Raw genomic sequence first — 17,994 nt, 5'->3', positions numbered from 1 at the left:
GGATGGAGCAGTGAAAGAGGGGGGAAAAAAATGTTTAGAAGGCCAGAGAAAATTTGTTTTGGAAGCTTTTACTTGGTATCAGGTTTTCTGAATTTGGCATTCAAAACACAGGAAAAGCTGACTTATACCTGGTAGCACCCTTTTAGCCTGGAAACAAAACACGCTAGTGTTCTTTTATGGCTTGGAAGATCAAGGTGGTCAGAATTTGCCCAGCTGAAGAGAGCTGGATGCTCTCTTTCAAGGCATCTATGCTGCATGATCCCCTAGACCTAGAGAGTGACTTAGCCTCTTCTGCTCTTCGTTGGCCTGCCAGGGTGGGAAAGCTTGGCCTGCTGCTGTGGGCATTGAGTCTGGACAGTGGTGTGACTAGGGGCAGAGCTGTCCCACCCACGGGACGAATTGGGGCAGATGCTTGAGGTGCCGTGCTGTTGGGGGCCCCACACTGGCTGCCCCTATGGGCAGGAAAGATGGAGAGTTACCTGGGACGGAGGGCTGGGTGTGGTGGTGGCAGCAGGGGTTGCCTCCCCCTCCCCCCACTGCACTCACCACGCAGGCAGCAAGAGAGGCAGCCTGCTGCGCCATGCCACACTGCCCTCCCAGCCAGCTGTGCCTCTCAGCAGGTGCAGCAGGCTGGGAGGGCAGCGTGGCGGAGCAGGGCAGAGCAGGATACTGTTCCAGCCACCCACATGGCAGCCACTATTGTCTCCACAGTGCTCAGCCCTAAGTAATCCCCAGGCCCTGTTGCCTGGGCAGTGGGGGGAGGGGGGGTAAGAGGGCAGGAGCAGAGCAGGACCAGCAGCATGCGGGTGGGTGGGGGGCGGGGAGTTTGCCTGGGGCCCCATGCCTGGGATGCTGGGAGGGGATTGCCCCAGGCCCTGAACTGCTCCACCCACCCCAGGACAGCTGTAATTAGGGGACTTCAAGACAGTCAGTCCAGCACCTCCAATAAGCAGTAAATACCCACAACACCTCTGCCAGGAAGCTGCAAGAATTGCCACTCACTCTGACTTTGCTGATTGGGTGGTGGACTCCTTCACTGCTGCTGATTTCTTTAAGGGTGATCGGATAAAACTGACCCTTGTTTAGGTACGTCATTGTGCTGTCCCCCGGCTTCTGACGAAGTGACTTGGAAGCTTCTAGGGTGTATTCAAAGTTATTTCTAGGTGACAAAAGACATTTATTGCTTAAAAATTTGCCAGGAATCTAAATGTTTTATGCTTAATTTGGAGGAATTTCAGGCTTATTAGGGAAGGGAGCAGGAAGCAGGACCAGCCCTTTGTCGACAATCAATGCCCTTCATGGGAAAACATTTAGAAAAGCTCTTTGCACTCAAAGCCAAGAGGCAGCCAAGCAGGAGGATGGCAGGCTGCCTATTCAGGTTTACCGCAATGTGTTTCCTTTACATGACAGAAGAGTTTCTATAAATGACCAAACCCCCCTGACAATCTTTCCTTTCCAATTTTAACACACGCTCTGCATCATGGGTCTCCATACAGAAATCCACACAGCAAGCCTCCAGGGCCTGCTACAAATTCTCAGCACGGAGACAGCAGACAAGCATCTCTGGGAATTTATTGTGATGAGGCACTTGAGAGGGTTCTGCAGTAAATGATTAGATGGATCACAACATACCGAGTTGGTAGGAAAAATCAGCATAAGACTCCCAAGTGGCAGTACAGAGTCATTATCAACCCTACAAAGATGATTTTCCTAAATATTGCCGGCATAATCCTCCAGGTTGCTGAGCATGCAGTGCCAGCTAAAACCAACAGGTGCTGTAGGTGTGCTCAGCACCTCTGAGAATAATGCCTGAAGAAAGGCAATGTAATGCGAAAGAAAATCCATAAGCAAGCCACGCCCTTTAGTCATGAATAAACTGGCTTCAAGAGATCAGGCAGATAAGGGACAGAGAACTTGATATATTACCCAGCAATGCTGTCAAAAACATAGTCCTCTGAACTCATGCCGGCCATCCGCAGGTTTAGTTCAGTGGGAAAGAAAACCTAAAAATACCAATAATTAAGTCAAGAGCAGCAGAATCAAGATTCAACAGCTGAAGTTACAAGCCAGCTTCAGCTTCAGCTGGCTTAAATATCTGATGACTAGGGCTTGTAGCTAGCAGACAGACAGAGTAAGCAGTTTATGGGGCCCATCCAATAATGCTTTATATGCCAAGTAAGCACAAGACTTAGCAAGCACACTCTATACCAAATTTGTGGCCCCCTCTTAAATCAAACCTTCTTACAGCCTGGTAGCTAATGGAAGTTGTGTACACATCTCTCTAATATATGCTGAGAATTTAAAGGGAAGCTTTGGTGAACCTGTAGATTTCCAATAGATGCAATAAGACAATTTAAACAAACAAGAAATATTTTATATGAACTCTGCACTCATTCAGGCACCTACATCAGCCATATTTTCTTACAAGTGCCCAGCTCCTCTCATGAAGGACAACAGAAGCTGAGCATTTGTGAGCATCTGACCAGTTTATTTAGCTGCCAAAATGAGAGTTGTTGGTTGCAGAGCTCTTGAAACGTTGCCTGGTTACTTATTTCTCTGTTGCTGCGCACAGATGATTATTTCCACAAGCTACGTAGCCAAAGCTTCCATCATGTGTAAAATTACCCATTTGCTTTTGATAATGATTTGTTTTATAGATTTAATCCACTGGACCTTTCTGGGAAGGTCTTCTGTTGCTAATCCGCTGGCCTGAGATTTCAGGTTTACATAACTATTAGAGGTGCAACATGATACTGAGGCACTGATTGGGTTGCGCAAACACACACACACACACACACACACACACACACACACACACACACACACAGAACGTGGTGGGTTATCTCTGTACCTCTTGTACTCCTTCTTTGAAGGTCTCTGAGAAGGTGGAGTCCGGCGTGCGCCTCTGGGAGTTCTGAGGCTGAGCACTGGAACTGAACTGATCAGCGCTGAGATTTCTGTCGAAAACCACGACCCGTTCAGAGGGCTCAGGGTGATAGACTGTGGGCGGGATGCCCACCGTGAAGCCATGTGGCTGGGTTTCCGTTTTAATTGAATGCGTAGGCATTGCTGCAATGGACACGGTGACAGTGGTGTCAGGGGTTGTCAGGTGACCTCGTTTGTCCATGGCCATTTGGGTAGTGTGAGGAAGAACAATATTAAAAGGCACATTTTTCAGAACCTGCACTCTGTTTTCTGCAGCAGAAATGAGTGATTGTTCTGGTGGGATGCTCTGCCTTTAAAAGAAAAAAGATTCAAAAAAAAAAAAATCAAACATTTAACAGCACCTCTATAAACATTTATTAGACTTTTGGCTATGGGAATGCAGAATACCACCTCCCTGTTCTGGTAATAACTCAACTAAAACCAGGGGTGAGGGCTCTAGAATTTATAAAACTCTGTTTTTTCTGACTCTTATCACCCTAACTTTGAGACAGAATTTAAGTAAGGTTAACATTAACAGCCCAAAAAACAATACATTAAAGACCCAGCTGACAGGGCACCACACACCTAGGTACTCATCTGATTGGCTGATGTAACTTTACATTTTATACCACCACACTGATTTCTGGTCTTCATTGACAGACAGTCATCTTGTTAGGCGAGCTGGAGTAATTAAAACCTGTCTAACTTGATCAGTTCTCTCTTCAGCTTAGTGTTACAGGAAGAGAGCAGCAAGGAGTGTGATTTAATATTAATTTATATTCATATGTCACAATCCCCAGTTTGTTGGTGGGTTCTTCCATCCTTGAATAAAAGGCCCCAAATTTATGCAAGTGAAACTTAGTACAATCAGAACCACACATTAATGAGCTACTAATACATCACAATGCTTTATGGCATCCCACTCAAATTAATCCCAACCACTTATTTCAAATGTAGTTAGTGCTGTAGCTCCTAGTAACTGATGAGGTTCACGTAAGGACTTGACCTTGAGGGTGCTTGGAAGACAAGGCTCAGTCAAAAAACCCTTGTGTAAACAATGGGGAGTAAAGGCTTATTAGCTACCTTATTCCCCTTGAAAGAGGTACTATCTTTAGTTCATGTATGGTGAGGAAGAGAGCAGATCCACTGCATTCCTCCTCCATCTCTTGCATTGGTGGTTGGTGAGGAGGGAGAAGTGGACAGAGCCTTGACTGAGTCAAAATTCAAACCCTAGTTGCTCCTGGGGCACCTCAAGTACCTGCTGTCCCTGACTCCGGAAGTCTGTTGTAACTCTACTGCCTAGCCCTTGGGCTGTTTCAAGAGTCACTGTGCCCTGGTGGCGCAGAAGAAAAGACTGTTCCATTACAAACACAGGTGAGCTGCTGCAGGTATGGCAGCAAATTTCATTTAAGCAGCCAATTAGTGATGCTTGCTTCAGCTGACATCCTGATGTAACTGTAGAATCCAATACCTTTTGCCATGATCTTGGTCAGGGTTATCTACATCTGATTTTGCTGCTGAAGTCCTTCTTTCTCTGGGAACCTAGAGGTACAAGACAAGACATGTGAGAGTTGAACTGTTCTTATCCAAGCAAGGATGACCAATCCTAACACCCCCCACTACCATTCCCCCACCCCCAGCTTGGCAAGCCAGGTATCACTCTGCTATGCATCAGTTATTTAAAGCACAGATTACGCCTGTAAAGTTCTTCTAAAAGGATCCCAAGCTAATATAATGGGATAGTACTTTGGTATTTGGATTCCTGCATAGAAAGATAAGAAACTACTTAAACCTTAAGACAGGGCCAAGTTTCCAACCTGGCTGGAAAGATCATCTCTTATCAAGTGCCAGCAACTGGAATTGGAGGGAAATACAGAACCGACATTAGTAGGTCTGATAAAAAGAAAATTAACATGTTTCAGTTTGGGTGGGGACTTCATTACTTGGAAAAGGATCCATTCAACAGCCCTGGAAAGTAACTCCATCTACCCACAAGGGTTACCTAGATATTTTTTTCCCCCTGCCTTGTCACACCTTTGCCTCAGTGGAGATTTTTGGTAGGATACTTTTGGGACCAGCCTTGGTCACTTTCCCTGGGAACTAGAATGAGTCCACTAAGTTTGTTTAAAAAATGGCAAATGTTTGTCCTTTATAGTCTTTCGTTTTGACACAGCAATATGCAAACTCTCACTGTGCCCCTAGGTAAATGATATCTTCACTCTGAAGATGGGAAGCAGACAGAGAGGCTGATGACCTGCTCTTCAGGGGATCTGAATCCCACAACTCCAACTGCAGTCAGTCTTTGAAAATCTGGCCCTGAGCAATTTGTTCAAGGCCACAGAACAAATCCACAGCAGAACATGGCTGAGTTTTTGAACACTGGGTCCCATATCCTTCCCAATCACACTCATGCCTTAAATATTGAGTCTGTTCTGGTCTGGCTATGGTCTGAAGAAGTGGGTCTGTCCCATGAAAGCTCACCTAATAAATTATTTTGTTAGTCTTTAAAGTGCTACTTGACTGCTTTTTTGTTTTGATAGTATATAGACTAACACAGCTCCTTCTGTGTTACTGTTTATATATAAAGTATGAAAGATTGAACATGATTAATATATAGCTATAAACACATCAGATGTTACAGAGCAGGGTGCACAAAGTGGGGGGTATGAAATTTCATGAGGGTGCAATACGATTGGCTGCTGGGTCTCAGGCTCATCCATCTCATTAAAAATGTTGAAATATGTTACTGTTTTTAGGTCTGTGTAGTCACATTTACTTAATGACTACGTTTTTACACTCTACATACGTATTTTCTTAGTTTCTTCATATGAACAAAACTGAAATTTTCATCAGTCTGGATTACATTCAATAGGCTGCGGGGGGACCCTGCTAGCTGCACAGAAGAAAAGTTGTGCCCAATATAGAAAGTTTGCTCGCCCCTGTTATAGAAGACTATAAACCATGTTATAAGCAACCTACTGACCTTTTGGACTCCAGAAGTGTATTAAAATATTTATTGCTTTTGTAGTAATGTCTTATAACTAGACATTAACGTAAAGGGGTGACAGTCTATCCGCGAGATCGTGATGGCTCTGATGTAAGTCACTGACCAGCTCTCAGTAATGGCTTTCATCAGCTACTGATTTGGGCTAAATATAAACCAGCAACCAGGACAAAAAAAAAAAGATCTATATTTCATTACCACATGTCCTCTGAGCCACCTAGTTCTCTACTTCATAACATTTTACTATTTAAAGATAAAGCCTAGCCACCGTCCTGACCTGACAAACCCCAACAAGAATTTCAGAATAGTTTTTTAAACTTGTGGGGGAGAAATGTGTTAGGGATTAAAGAAAGATCTTCTAACACAGGGACGGGAATTAATTTTTGCTGGAGGAGACGCTCCAAGAATTCAGTTAGTAGTCAAGGTCTGAACTCATCTATGATATTAATGAGGGAGGTGTGGCCTCAGGGATGAAAGCTGAATGCAGAAGGGAGCTGGGGTAAGGGCTGCAGGAGGAGGTTGTGACCTGCAGCAGGAGATTGGGATGCAGGGCCCAGAAAGGGGTTACGACCACAGTCCACGGTGTAGGAGGGGGAGCAGGGTCTGGGAGGGTGTTGTGAGCTGGAGCCCGTGGGAGCTGTGAGTTTGTGCTGGAAGTGGGGACAGTGCACAAGACCCCTAGCCCTCCAGCAGCATGCAGAGACACACATATCCCCTGCAGCCAGCTGCTCAGAGCAGCATGCAAGGGCACTGTGGGGTGGTGGTGTGCCACATGCAAAGGTCTGGAGAGCCATATTTTACCCATCCCCATTCTAAATTCAGGATACTTCTCCACAGGATATTTGCAGTCAGTCTCAGATTAAGGTCAGAAGGAACCATCACAATCTTCTAGGCTGACCTACTGCAGATTGGCAGGCCACAGAAACCCACCCACATATTCTGGCAATAGATCCCCAACCTCTGTCTGAGTTTCTGAAGTACTCAAATCATGTCTTAAAGACTTTCACCATTCAGACTAGTGTAAACCTACAAGTTACCAGTGGCCCATGCTGTAGAGGAAAGTGAAATATAAACATCTAGCCCCTTGTTGTATTTGGAGACATCATCTTAGCGCACTGTGCCACTAGGTCCTACAAATGCAGATCAGAGAGAGATCACCCCATGTCACAAAAATCACTAGAGACAACATGCCCTGGGTAGCGTAAGGATATTTCACTCTGTACCATGGTAACTATCCATGAGGCATTTGACACAGACTCATGAGCTTCCTATCAATAAACTAGGCAAATACAACCTAGCTGGGGCCACTATAAGGTGGGTGCATAACTGGCTGGATAACTGTTCTCAGAGAGTAGTTATTAATGGTTCATAGTCAAAGGGCATAACAAGTGGGGTTCTGCAGGGATCTGTTGCATTCAATATGGTTATAGAGAGTGTGCTTATTAAGTCTGCAGATGATACCAAGTTGGGAGGGGTTGCAACTGCTTTGAAGGATAGGCTCATAATTCAAAATGATCTGGACACACTAGAGAAGCAGTCTGAGGTAAACATGACATTTAGGAAGGAAAGATCAGATTAATACTTACAGAACGGGAAGCGACTATCTAGGAAGGAGTACTGTGGAAAGGGATTTAGGGGGTCCATAGTGGACAACAAGCTAAATACGGAGCCAACAGTGTAATGCTGTTACCTAAAAAGCAAACATGATTCTGAAATGCATTAACAGGAGTGTAGTGAGCAAGAGAAGAAGTCATTCTTCTGCTCTATTCTGCCCTGATTAGGCCTCAATTGGAGTATTGTGTCCAGTTCTGGACACCACATTTCAAGAAATGTGGAGAAATTGGAGAAGGTCCGGAGAAGAGCAACAACAATGATTAAAGATCTAGAGAACATGAGCTATGAGGGAAAACTGAAAGAACCGGAATTGTTTAGTTCCAAAAAGAGAAGACTTAGAGAGGACATAGTGATTTTCAAGTACCTCAAAGTGGGTTACAAGGAGGAAAGAGAAAAATTGGTCTCCTTGGCCTCTGAGGATAGGACAAGGAACAATGGGCTTAAACTGCAGCAAGGGAGGTTTAGGTTGGACCTTAGGCAGTCACGGTATTTAAAATGGGGAATAAAGTTACCTATGGAGGTTGTGGAATCTTCATCACTGGAGATATTTAAGAGCAGGTTAGACAGACACCTATTGGGGATGGTCTAGACAGTGCTTGATACTGTCAAAAGGGCAGGGAATTGAACTCGATGACCTCTAGGAGGTCTTTTCCAGTTCTAATGTTCTTTGATTCTATGAATACACTGTTGAAAGACAGAGCTCATGTTACAATATTCCTGTACAAGCTCTAAGATGACTGTTATAATGGTTATTTTTTCTCTGATATTTACATGGCAAGGATGTATAAGCTGGTCAGAACTTCCTAAATAGTGTTAAAATACAAATGCTGATCTCTCATTATTTGGTCATTACATGTTATTTATGCCAAAGTTAGAAGCTATTCTGATAAAACACAAAAGCTGCATATACTGATAGCACATACTGTGTAAATGAGCTCATACATTCACACACTAAAAGGAATTAACTCCACACCTTCGAGCACCGAAACATGCTGCATAAGCACAATCAAATACTGCACCTTTACCTGACAAATGCAAACTATTTAAATTATATTGGAAACGCCTAATTTTTGCTATAGTAATTATAGATGGATAACAGAAAATCCTATTAGAAACAGTACTTTTCTAAATAGCTTCCAACTAAAAACTTCAAAATGCAGTGGTTTTTAAAATGGTGTACAGCATGGGTGTCCAACCTTTTGGCTTGTCTGGGCCGCACTGAGTGAAGAGGAATTGTCTTGGGCCTCAAATAAAATATATAATATAGTTAATGTATATAAATCAGATAATAATGTTAAAAGTTTACGATCTTGTGGGGCCGCATTACTAGGTGTCCAGGGCCGCATGCGGCCCGGGGGCTGGACACGCCTGGTGTAGAGAATGTAAGTGTATCAGACAAAACGTGGGTTAAGATTTTCTGCAGTAACTAAAGATTTTGGGAAACTGCACTTTTGGGTGCCTAATTTAAGACATGTTCAAGGGCCCCCAATATTCAGAGGGCATAGGCTCTGTACTTTCTGAAAATGAATCCCTTTCAAGGTATCACAGGGTGGCACCCCCTTCTACATGCCCCACCCCCAAAAAAAAAATAAAAATCACTAGTAACTTTTGAAATGGTTGCTGCAATTTTTTTTTTCCCCCCCCAAGCAATCCTGTCAGAGTTAGGCTCTTCTTGTCTCAGGAGAAAAGGAAAAAATATTTCCCACCACCCCCCCCTTCCCCAAAAGTAAACCTTTGTAGGTGGCAGCCCCAACAAGCTTTAATTTTCTATTCCAGATCTTAGAAGTTCCCACCTGCTCTTTTACTTTAGGCTTAGAAATAGCACGTCTTCCAACATTTTATATCTTCTTTGCATGCAAGTTTGCTCTCCCCAAACCCTTCATACAGCCTACCAATGGCAGGTATGGGGAAGGAAGCCTTGAATAAACACCAAAGCACAGCAAGTTATTTGTGCTTCACTTAATGCTCTTCACCCCTGCTTTCACCAAATTTTTTTTTACAATTTTTCAAATTTAAAAATGTGTTTGCCAAATTAAAATCCTTAACGGGAAGGCTATTTCCATGACACTGACAAAGAGGAGTATGACATTTTAAGTATTTTGCCACATGTATTAAGGACTAAACTGAGCTCTGCATTAGAGATTATGCAATACTTAAATATAAACCCCATGAAGTTTTATGACTATACTTTTGACTTTTGTGATTATACTAGTGACTATACTTCCCGAAAAATTGGTTTAACTCTTAATAGGCAGCATGTACTTTGTGCATAACATGTATAAAAGGCTGGAGAATACATTTGTGATTGAGAGTAAATTAAGGATATTCTGTGCTCTTTCAGACCCCAAATGAAGAAATCTCTGCTCTGATCCTGCAGACAGAACAATGAAAGCAAATGGGATTCAGGCTGTTCTTAGACTCTTCAAAAAAATCCCAGCCTAAAGCTCATTCGTATTATTATTTGTTTATATTGTGGAGTCACCCAAGAGGCCCAGTTGTGGTCAGGAGTATCATCGTGCTAAGTACTATACAAGCAGAACACAAAAAGACTGTCCCTTGCCCCATATACTCACTCATTTACACCTCACTCCAGCAGTACCTATTAAAAACTGGAACCCGAAAAATGTGTCAGAAGCCTACACAAGTACCATGATGTATTACAAAAGATAATTAGAAATCTGATTCTGGAATCTTTAAAGAAATCTATTGTCAGAAAAGCAAAGTTGTTTTAGGTTTTGTTTTTTTGTTTTTTTTTAAAAAAAAGTTGAAACCATGAAATTAGAAGTCCTCATTAAAATATTAGTAGCTACTATGCAAACAACTACATTACATTCCCTAGCAAATTACTATTTTATGTGCAGGCAAAACAAGCACATCTTTGGCTGTTAAACATTACTGCTGCCAACCTACCTTGTAATAGTCATACAGTAATCCCAGAGCAGCTGCACTGTCTTCATCACCATTGATACTCATCATGGCTTTGGTGGCTGCTGTAAGGGGATTTTCGAGGAAGGACTTCCAGGCTTCATCTTCGCTGGTGTATGGACGCCTCTGGGAGTAGAGAGATTCATTCTGAAGAACCAACACCGGCCTTTTGCTTTGGTCATAAAAATATGAAACTTTGTTACAATGTATCCAAGAAGCTTATTTATATACATGTTTCACAAGCTTTTTAAACATGTTAGAATTAACTGTCAAATTTTTAGTCTGTTAATATTACAGCTTAAGGTTGGTCAATGGTTAGTCAGCAGAAAGATTTGGGATAGGATTCTGAATTCAAGTATGTCAGTGGAAATCAGTTCTATCACTGAATAGAATGGAATTACGTCAGTCTAAGCAAAATATCAAAACTTTTGAGGATCAAAATGTAGAACGCTAGAACTGGAAGGGTCCTCAAGAAGTCATTGAGTCCAGCTCCCTGCTCCCTCCGCAGGACCAAACACCAGACCATCCCAGATAAGAGCTGGTTAGACAGATGCCTAAATATCTCCAGGTGATGAAGATTCCACGACCTCCCTAAGTAACTTACTCCAGTGTTTAACCACCCTGACAGTTAGGAAGTTTTTCCTAATGTCTAATCTTAACCTCCCTTGCTGCAGTTTAAGCCCATTGCTCCTTGTCCTATCCCCAGAGGCCAAGGAGACCAATTTTTCTCCCTCCTCCTTGTAACCCTCTTTGAGGTACTTTAAAGCCACCTTTATGTCCCCTTTAAGTCTTCTCTTTTCTAAACTAAGCAAGCCCAGTTCTTTCAGTCTTCCTTCATAGCTCATGTTCTCTAGACCTTTAATCATTCTTGTCACTCTTCTCTGGACTTTTTCCAATTTTCTCCATGTTTCTTGAAAAAATGGTGCCCAGAACTGGACACAGTACTCCACTTGAGTCCAAAACAGCACTGAGTAGAGCAGAAGAATGGCTTCTTGTGTCTTGCTCTCAACATTTCTGCTAATGCATCCCAGAACCATGTTTGCTTTTTTTGCAACAGCATCACACTGACTCATATTTAGCTTGTGGTCCACTATGACCCCTAAATCCCTAGATGATATCTGGCTTGCTAACAAACATGGGAACCCAATACAGAAAATTTAAAAAAATGTTATGAATGTATTACAATACTACTGACGTTACAAAACAAAAAGATACTGCTACTGACTCATCCATACTCTCTCCATATTGGTTATAACCAAGTTTCATGAAAGACTAAAGAGTTTTCCTTATCAAATACCACCATTGTGTTACAAAACCAAGTTAACTCTGTTTTTCAATGTCTGACAATTCCCTCAAAAGCACCTTGTTTAAAATCCTAGGGGTATATTTTAAAAGTTATTAAAAGCTGCTATGACCTATATACTATACCTGGAATGTAGCCAAAGGGGACCATAAATCAACAGTGCAGTGCAGTTTTCTGCCAATAGAAGCCAAGCTGTTTATTGTATCGTTTACCTTTGAAATAACCTATGAAAACATCTTGAGACAATCCCAGTGGACTACCAGGGAATAAAAAAAAAACAAAAACACATGCCCATGTTTTGGGGGGCAAAACTGGGTGTATTACTATCATGAAAACAATCAGTTTGTTCAAAACATTTTGTTCTTATGTGAAGAAAAACTCCAAGCACTCACAGAAGAAAACATGTTTGCGCAGCAAAACAGTTTTACCAGCCTAACAAGGTAACATTTTTGAACTCCATTTTTAACATATATGCTTTATATACATTGTTCAGGCAAAAAGTTTAAACCACATTAGTGTGAACTGGTTTTAAACTAGTTCAAACAATTCTCCCATGCTATTCCCAGCATGCACCAAGGCTTTGATGATGATTACTATAGAATTGGGGGGGTTGATTTTTCAAAAGAAAAAACAAAAATATATTAATTCTTCAGTTAAAAAAAAAAAAAAAAAGACACACCCACCCCCAAAGAAAGGGGAGAATCTTTTTTGTAGACCTTACTTGCAGGATTATTCAAAGACTGTAACATTAGAATACTGAAGGAATGAAACATCATAACCAACTTAATACCCTACATTTATAACTTCTTTCATCTAGGGGTTATTAGTGTGTTACAAACTACGGATTTGAATCATTCAAACGAGCTCACTGACATCATGGGGACCACTAGCATGATTTAAGGACAAATTATATGAGTAAGGGTTTGCTAGTTCTGGATGAAAGGGAATTTATATATACACACAAAGCAGCTAGGTGTCAGTCTGTAAAATTAACCACTTCTGGTGCACAAGGTAGCAGATTGGCTCTCCGCACATTATGCGACAATGGGATGAGTTTAAATTTTTTCTTAAAAACAAGGCAAACACTGGCTCTTTTGGAAATGATGAGGGACTTATAGATGTCTGCACAGACTAGACAGGCCTTTGGATTAAGGTCATATAAAAGATTGAGCCACATGTAGTAGCAGCTTGCAGGAGCTTACTTAATCTACTTTCTGAAAGTTGAAGGGCTGAGTCAACTTTGCTTGGCATTTAAACTTGATATTCAGACCACAAAAAACTGTTCCCCTTCATCAATGTGAGAAGATTCATATGGGATAATAATTAATTCAAATACAAAAACATTCAGGTGCCTGTTCAGTTCTATCTGAAAGCCAGGAAACAAACTACATTTTTGCAAGACTAGTTTCTCGTTGCAACACACAAATAAAATGCACAATTGCCCTAAAGGTAATTTACCTCATCTTAAAGATTGTAGAAAGAATTATCTTTAGAATTATCAAGAAAGTGTAGGGTTTGACAGGAATTCAACATCTTAAGAGGATTACAGGTTCTTTTAGGAAAATGAGAACATATTTATAGAAAACAATCAAATTTGTTTTTCTGATGATTGACCCGTGATGAGTTCTAGGTTTTGATATGTATATTGGCACAATGATCTGTACAAAAAGTACTGGATGCCATTATCAAGTTTGCAAGTAAGTCTTCTGTCATGCATTTAAGTGTTTCAGAAAAGTTGGTCTGTTTTCTGCTTGACCAAATTGCTAAAAAGTAAAGGCGGGGGGGAACAAAAAAAAAAAAAAAACACAACAAAAAAAACACAGGAACATTTGTTCTCTGCATTGCTGTGATTTTGTAGCAACAGCAGAACACTGATCTCAATCTTCCCCCCCTCACCCACTTTGTTCATATAGTAGAACCTGTTACTTCTGATCTTCCTAATCTGCAAACCAAACTATTGTCTGTCAAAAAGAAGAAATCCTGTTGTCACAATTCAGTTACTAGCACACTCAATAGCAGAGCATTTTTTTGTTATTTGTCTTACACACACAGTGTGTGGTTGGTGCTATAGCACACAGAGATAAAGACAAACTCATTGAGCCAGAGACTACAATCCAGACGACAGAATGAGGTTTAGACATGGGACTGTGAGGCCTCATCTCCCTAAGAAAATGTTCAACAAAATGCCAGGGGATTGAGAGGGCCTCAGTGAGGTCCCTTTAAGCTGGGTCCTTCTGCAGACACTCAGAACAGATTCAAATGCCACCCAGCTGATTAGCAGAGTGCTTACAACTAGATTTTTTGTTTCTATTGGTGGCGCACATTTGAACTTGCCTCAGTGCACATAGAAAGTTTCATTCTGCACATGAATGGAAAAAAAATTCACAGATGAATGTAAAAGTCCAGAGAGAACATTGGCGAGGTCTCCCATTTTTTTAGGCTTTTATGATACAGCCCTCTTACTAGAATGACATTTTATGAAAAACCCATCATACAACTGCCCACCTAAATGAAAAAAGCATATTTTGTGATGAATTCAGATGCACAGCTCCTACTTTTATCAAGTAAAAGAACAAGGTGTAGTCATTTGTAATGAGTATCCAAGCCAAAGTTGTGAATTAGCTAGGTTGTTGGTCTCTGTAATTAACTGGCACCGATCACCCTATTTGGTCACCTTGAACAAGTTTGAATAGTTATTACAGCACCAAGAAACCTCATCACTGACCAGGAGTCTGTTGTGGTAGGTTGTACATACACAAAAGAACAAGTACATGACACAAATATTGAGATAGACGGCTAATGATAAAGGTTGCCAATGTAACTGCAAATCAGTTTGAATTCAAACTACTAACATCCAACACTTTAATCACAGATACGTTATAACAGAAACATTGACCCTTTGCTGTGCTATATTGTGTTAGCAAAATACATTATAAAATCCTCAATCATCTATCTGACCACACAAGTTTTTGCTAAATACTCTCCAATGAGCTGCAATCCTACTCCTGATTAGCAGTTACATTGTCAAAAATCTAGAGCCAGTAACTCACTGACTGATGGATCTCAAAACCACTAATAGGAACCTTGAAATATTTCACAAAGAAGTCCTGCACATATTTGATGGTTGGCTGATTAGCATTACTGGAATGAGTAACAAACTGCTATGCAGAGAATAAGCATCTGACATACATACATACATACATACATACATGATTATTTTTTCCTCAGAAAGAGGAGCATTCCACAAACAACAAAAAGCCATATTTCAAATATCAAGCACACATTCCCAATAGGAGAGGAGAGATTTAAAGAGCACATTCTTATATTTTAAATGTTATAACATTTAAAAAAGTTTTACAAAGTTGAGTTTTTAAAATAGATCGGGGGGTGGGGGGTGAGAGGAAGCACTGAGAAAGTAGTTTTTAGGTATTGCCCTGTTCTTGAATGAAAAACCACCTACATTATCCATGTTGCAAATGTCACAAGAAATCCCAAACAGTTCTGAACTATTTCTTTGCAACTGAATTTTTTTTTTTATTTAATAGGTGTGTATTACACATACAATAAGGACCAGTCAACTGTGCTGCTGGAATGATTTTTATAGCCGGGGTGGTGAGAGCCACTGACTCAAACTGCAAAGTCTGTATATAATGGAAACGACTTCAAGTCAGTGGGTGCTGCAACACCTCCCTTTCCCCCTTCCCCACCCCTGCTTCCAGCAAGTATGCAAGTCAAAGCGTCTGTCTGGATACAAGACTACTATAGCTGCACCACAGCACCTACCTGCACAGAGCAAATAGTGACCATGCCTTTATAACACAAGGTCTCTGCTCCCAATCGATATTTTGTCCGTCTGAATATGGTAAAGATTGTTAGAGGCTCCCCCCCCACCCCCGCCCCAAGGGACACTGCTAGAAACAGCAGATTACCTGGAGAAATCCATTTTTTCAGCAGGGTGGGTTTCATAAAAATCCATCAGAGCTCCGTCCTATAACATGTAATAAGCTTGTAGTACTTTAAAAGAGGTTTTGCTATTTTCTTTTTACAAATCTGTGCATCAAGGTGTACTACTGCCAAAGGCCAAGCCCAGCAAACCTCTTCAAATAAGGGCACCAACGTTCAAGTCATTAACAATCCTCTAGGTGGGCCTCCAATAACGATGCTCCAGTTAACGAGGCTCTCACCCGCCAGCCCTTGCTCTTAAGCCGTCAAGAGGACCAAACAGCAGGCAGCAGTCCTGTCAGATCCGGCATCAGAGAAGCCCATCGAAACGAGGGCACTGGGCGAGGTGCCGACGCCCCCTGCCCCCTGCAGGCTGCCAGAGGCTCTTCCGAACAGAGCCGTGGCGAGCGGAGGAGGGGGGGAAGATCACGGTGACCAACGCCTCAGTCCAGGTGTCACGTTTCAATGCCGGACCGTCTCCTCGGTCGCTCGCTTGCGACAGAAAAGGGGCGGAGAAGGGAGCGGGTCCCGGCGAACACCCGACCCCAGCTTCCCACGCGGGCTCAGCCTGGTGACCAGCTGATCCGCCCCAGCGGGCCGGGCGAGGTCCCCTGGCTGCACGGAGCCGGGGAGGGGGCGGCCACGACAGAAAGCTGCGGGCTAAGCCAGCAGGGCCCCTCCCAGGCGGAGGACGTGCCGAGTCCCCCCCTGCCCTGCCGGAGAGGCGCGGGGCTTGGCGGGGAATGGGACGGAGCCGGGAGCCGGCTGGCGCATCGCTCGCGCGGGTCGCAGAAAGCGATCGGACCAGCGACAGGCGGAGGGAAGGGGAGAGCGTCCAGGCACACCGGGCCCGGGGGCGGGCAGGGGCAGAAAGACCCCGCCGCACGCCCCGAGAGCCCGCGCAGCACCGGCACCCAGCGGGTCTGCGGCGGCAGCTTCCGCACCTCGCCCCCGGCAGCCGCAGAAGCACGTGCTCCGGAGCCCCCCAGCCCCGCTCCCGGGGGACGGCCGGGATCTGCCAGCCCCGGCCGCTGGGAGCAGGGTTAGGTGCCCGGCTCCCCCTAGGGGACGAGGCTACCGCCATCCCCTCCTGGGAGCCCGGACAGCCGCCTTCCGCCCCGCCCCACCCCGCCCCTCCCCCGCGCTCTCCTCCCGGCCCCCGTCTGGCAGGAGCCCACGGGCCGGGGCGAGGGGCGAGGATCACCCCCTCGCCCCTTCCCCCGCCGGCGCAGCCGCGCTCGCTCACTTACTTGTCGTAGTCTTGTGTCATGTCTGGCAGCCAGCGAGCGGCAGAACTGGCCGGGCGGGTTGGGACTGCGGCTGGCGGCGGCCGGGCGCTGGGGAGGAGGCAGAGCCGGAGGAGCGCGCAGCCTGCCGCACAAACGGGTTTTGTCGGCTTTTCTGGCTCGCTCAGCCGGCTCTGGGATCCGCAGGTGGCTCGCACCTGTGGCCCGCTTCCTATTGGCTCGCGGAGTTCCCTGGGGGGCGGGCCCTCAGTCGCCCAACTCCCGAGGGAGACATCTGCTTAGACGGCTCGAGGGAAGGGCGGGGCTTAGCAGCGTCCTGGGTTCTAAGTAGAATCTCGGCGACCGGAGGCTGAGGCCCGGCTCGCTGGGCAGGTGTCTGTGGAACTCCAGGCTCCCTCCGCACTACAGCTCCGTACCCCACGTCCGAGCCACGCCTCCTGCTGCCCCTCCCAGAGCAACACCCATGGGCCCCCCTCCCACACACTTTACCCCTAACCTGCTTCTGGTCCAGCCTCAGCATGGCCCAGATCTGGTACCAAACACAGGGGAAAGGACACTTAGGCACGACCTGACTCTGCTAGATGAGCCCTGGCCTCCTTCCTACGGGACGCAGGACTTGTTGCAGAGCCAGCTAGGAATTGTTTTCTCGGGAACGTTGTTCTACTAAACTGTGAACTAAGCAAGTTGTGTTTCCTTACTCTTCACCTTTCCTCTGAACACTGGGATCGCTATTATACAGGGGAATTCTTGCAGCCCCTACAAACCAGAACCATCTCTTCACGAATAGATTGTTTTAGGCCATGCTACAATTTGCATGTTTCAAATCACAGGAAGTATTTGGGCTCATCCCTCTACCTTACTTGAACATTTTCACAAGCCTGTCACAGCACTGTTGTTGGAAATTTTCCTACCGTTGTACCAGAGTAGTACAAACTGGGTCTGAATAGACAATCTTGTCATCTTCACCACACAGTTAAATTGTGTTAACTGACACACCTCTTTGAACGTCTTGTTATAACACAATGTTAAAGACA

The 17,994-nt window shown here is 44.1% G+C and overlaps 1 protein-coding gene across 1 annotated transcript in view; it reads right to left on the bottom strand.

The window, feature by feature from the left end:
* The window catches only part of GRHL1 (grainyhead like transcription factor 1), a 61,928-nt gene extending 44,945 nt beyond the window's left edge, over window positions 1-16,983 (bottom strand). Inside the window, exons 1-6 of the mRNA XM_074988949.1 lie at window positions 16,964-16,983; window positions 10,454-10,640; window positions 4,397-4,467; window positions 2,852-3,236; window positions 1,927-2,003; window positions 1,003-1,159 (exon numbers count right to left, since the gene is read on the bottom strand). Of these exons, the coding sequence (XP_074845050.1) occupies window positions 1,003-1,159; window positions 1,927-2,003; window positions 2,852-3,236; window positions 4,397-4,467; window positions 10,454-10,640; window positions 16,964-16,983 (897 nt within the window). The remainder of the gene's footprint in view (window positions 1-1,002; window positions 1,160-1,926; window positions 2,004-2,851; window positions 3,237-4,396; window positions 4,468-10,453; window positions 10,641-16,963) is intronic.
* Window positions 16,984-17,994: the final 1,011 nt, after the last annotated feature.

The sequence above is a fragment of the Carettochelys insculpta genome, chromosome 3 (assembly GCF_033958435.1).
Source record: "Carettochelys insculpta isolate YL-2023 chromosome 3, ASM3395843v1, whole genome shotgun sequence".
Taxonomy (NCBI): domain Eukaryota; kingdom Metazoa; phylum Chordata; order Testudines; family Carettochelyidae; genus Carettochelys; species Carettochelys insculpta.
This window is presented reverse-complemented; position numbering and strand designations above follow the sequence as displayed.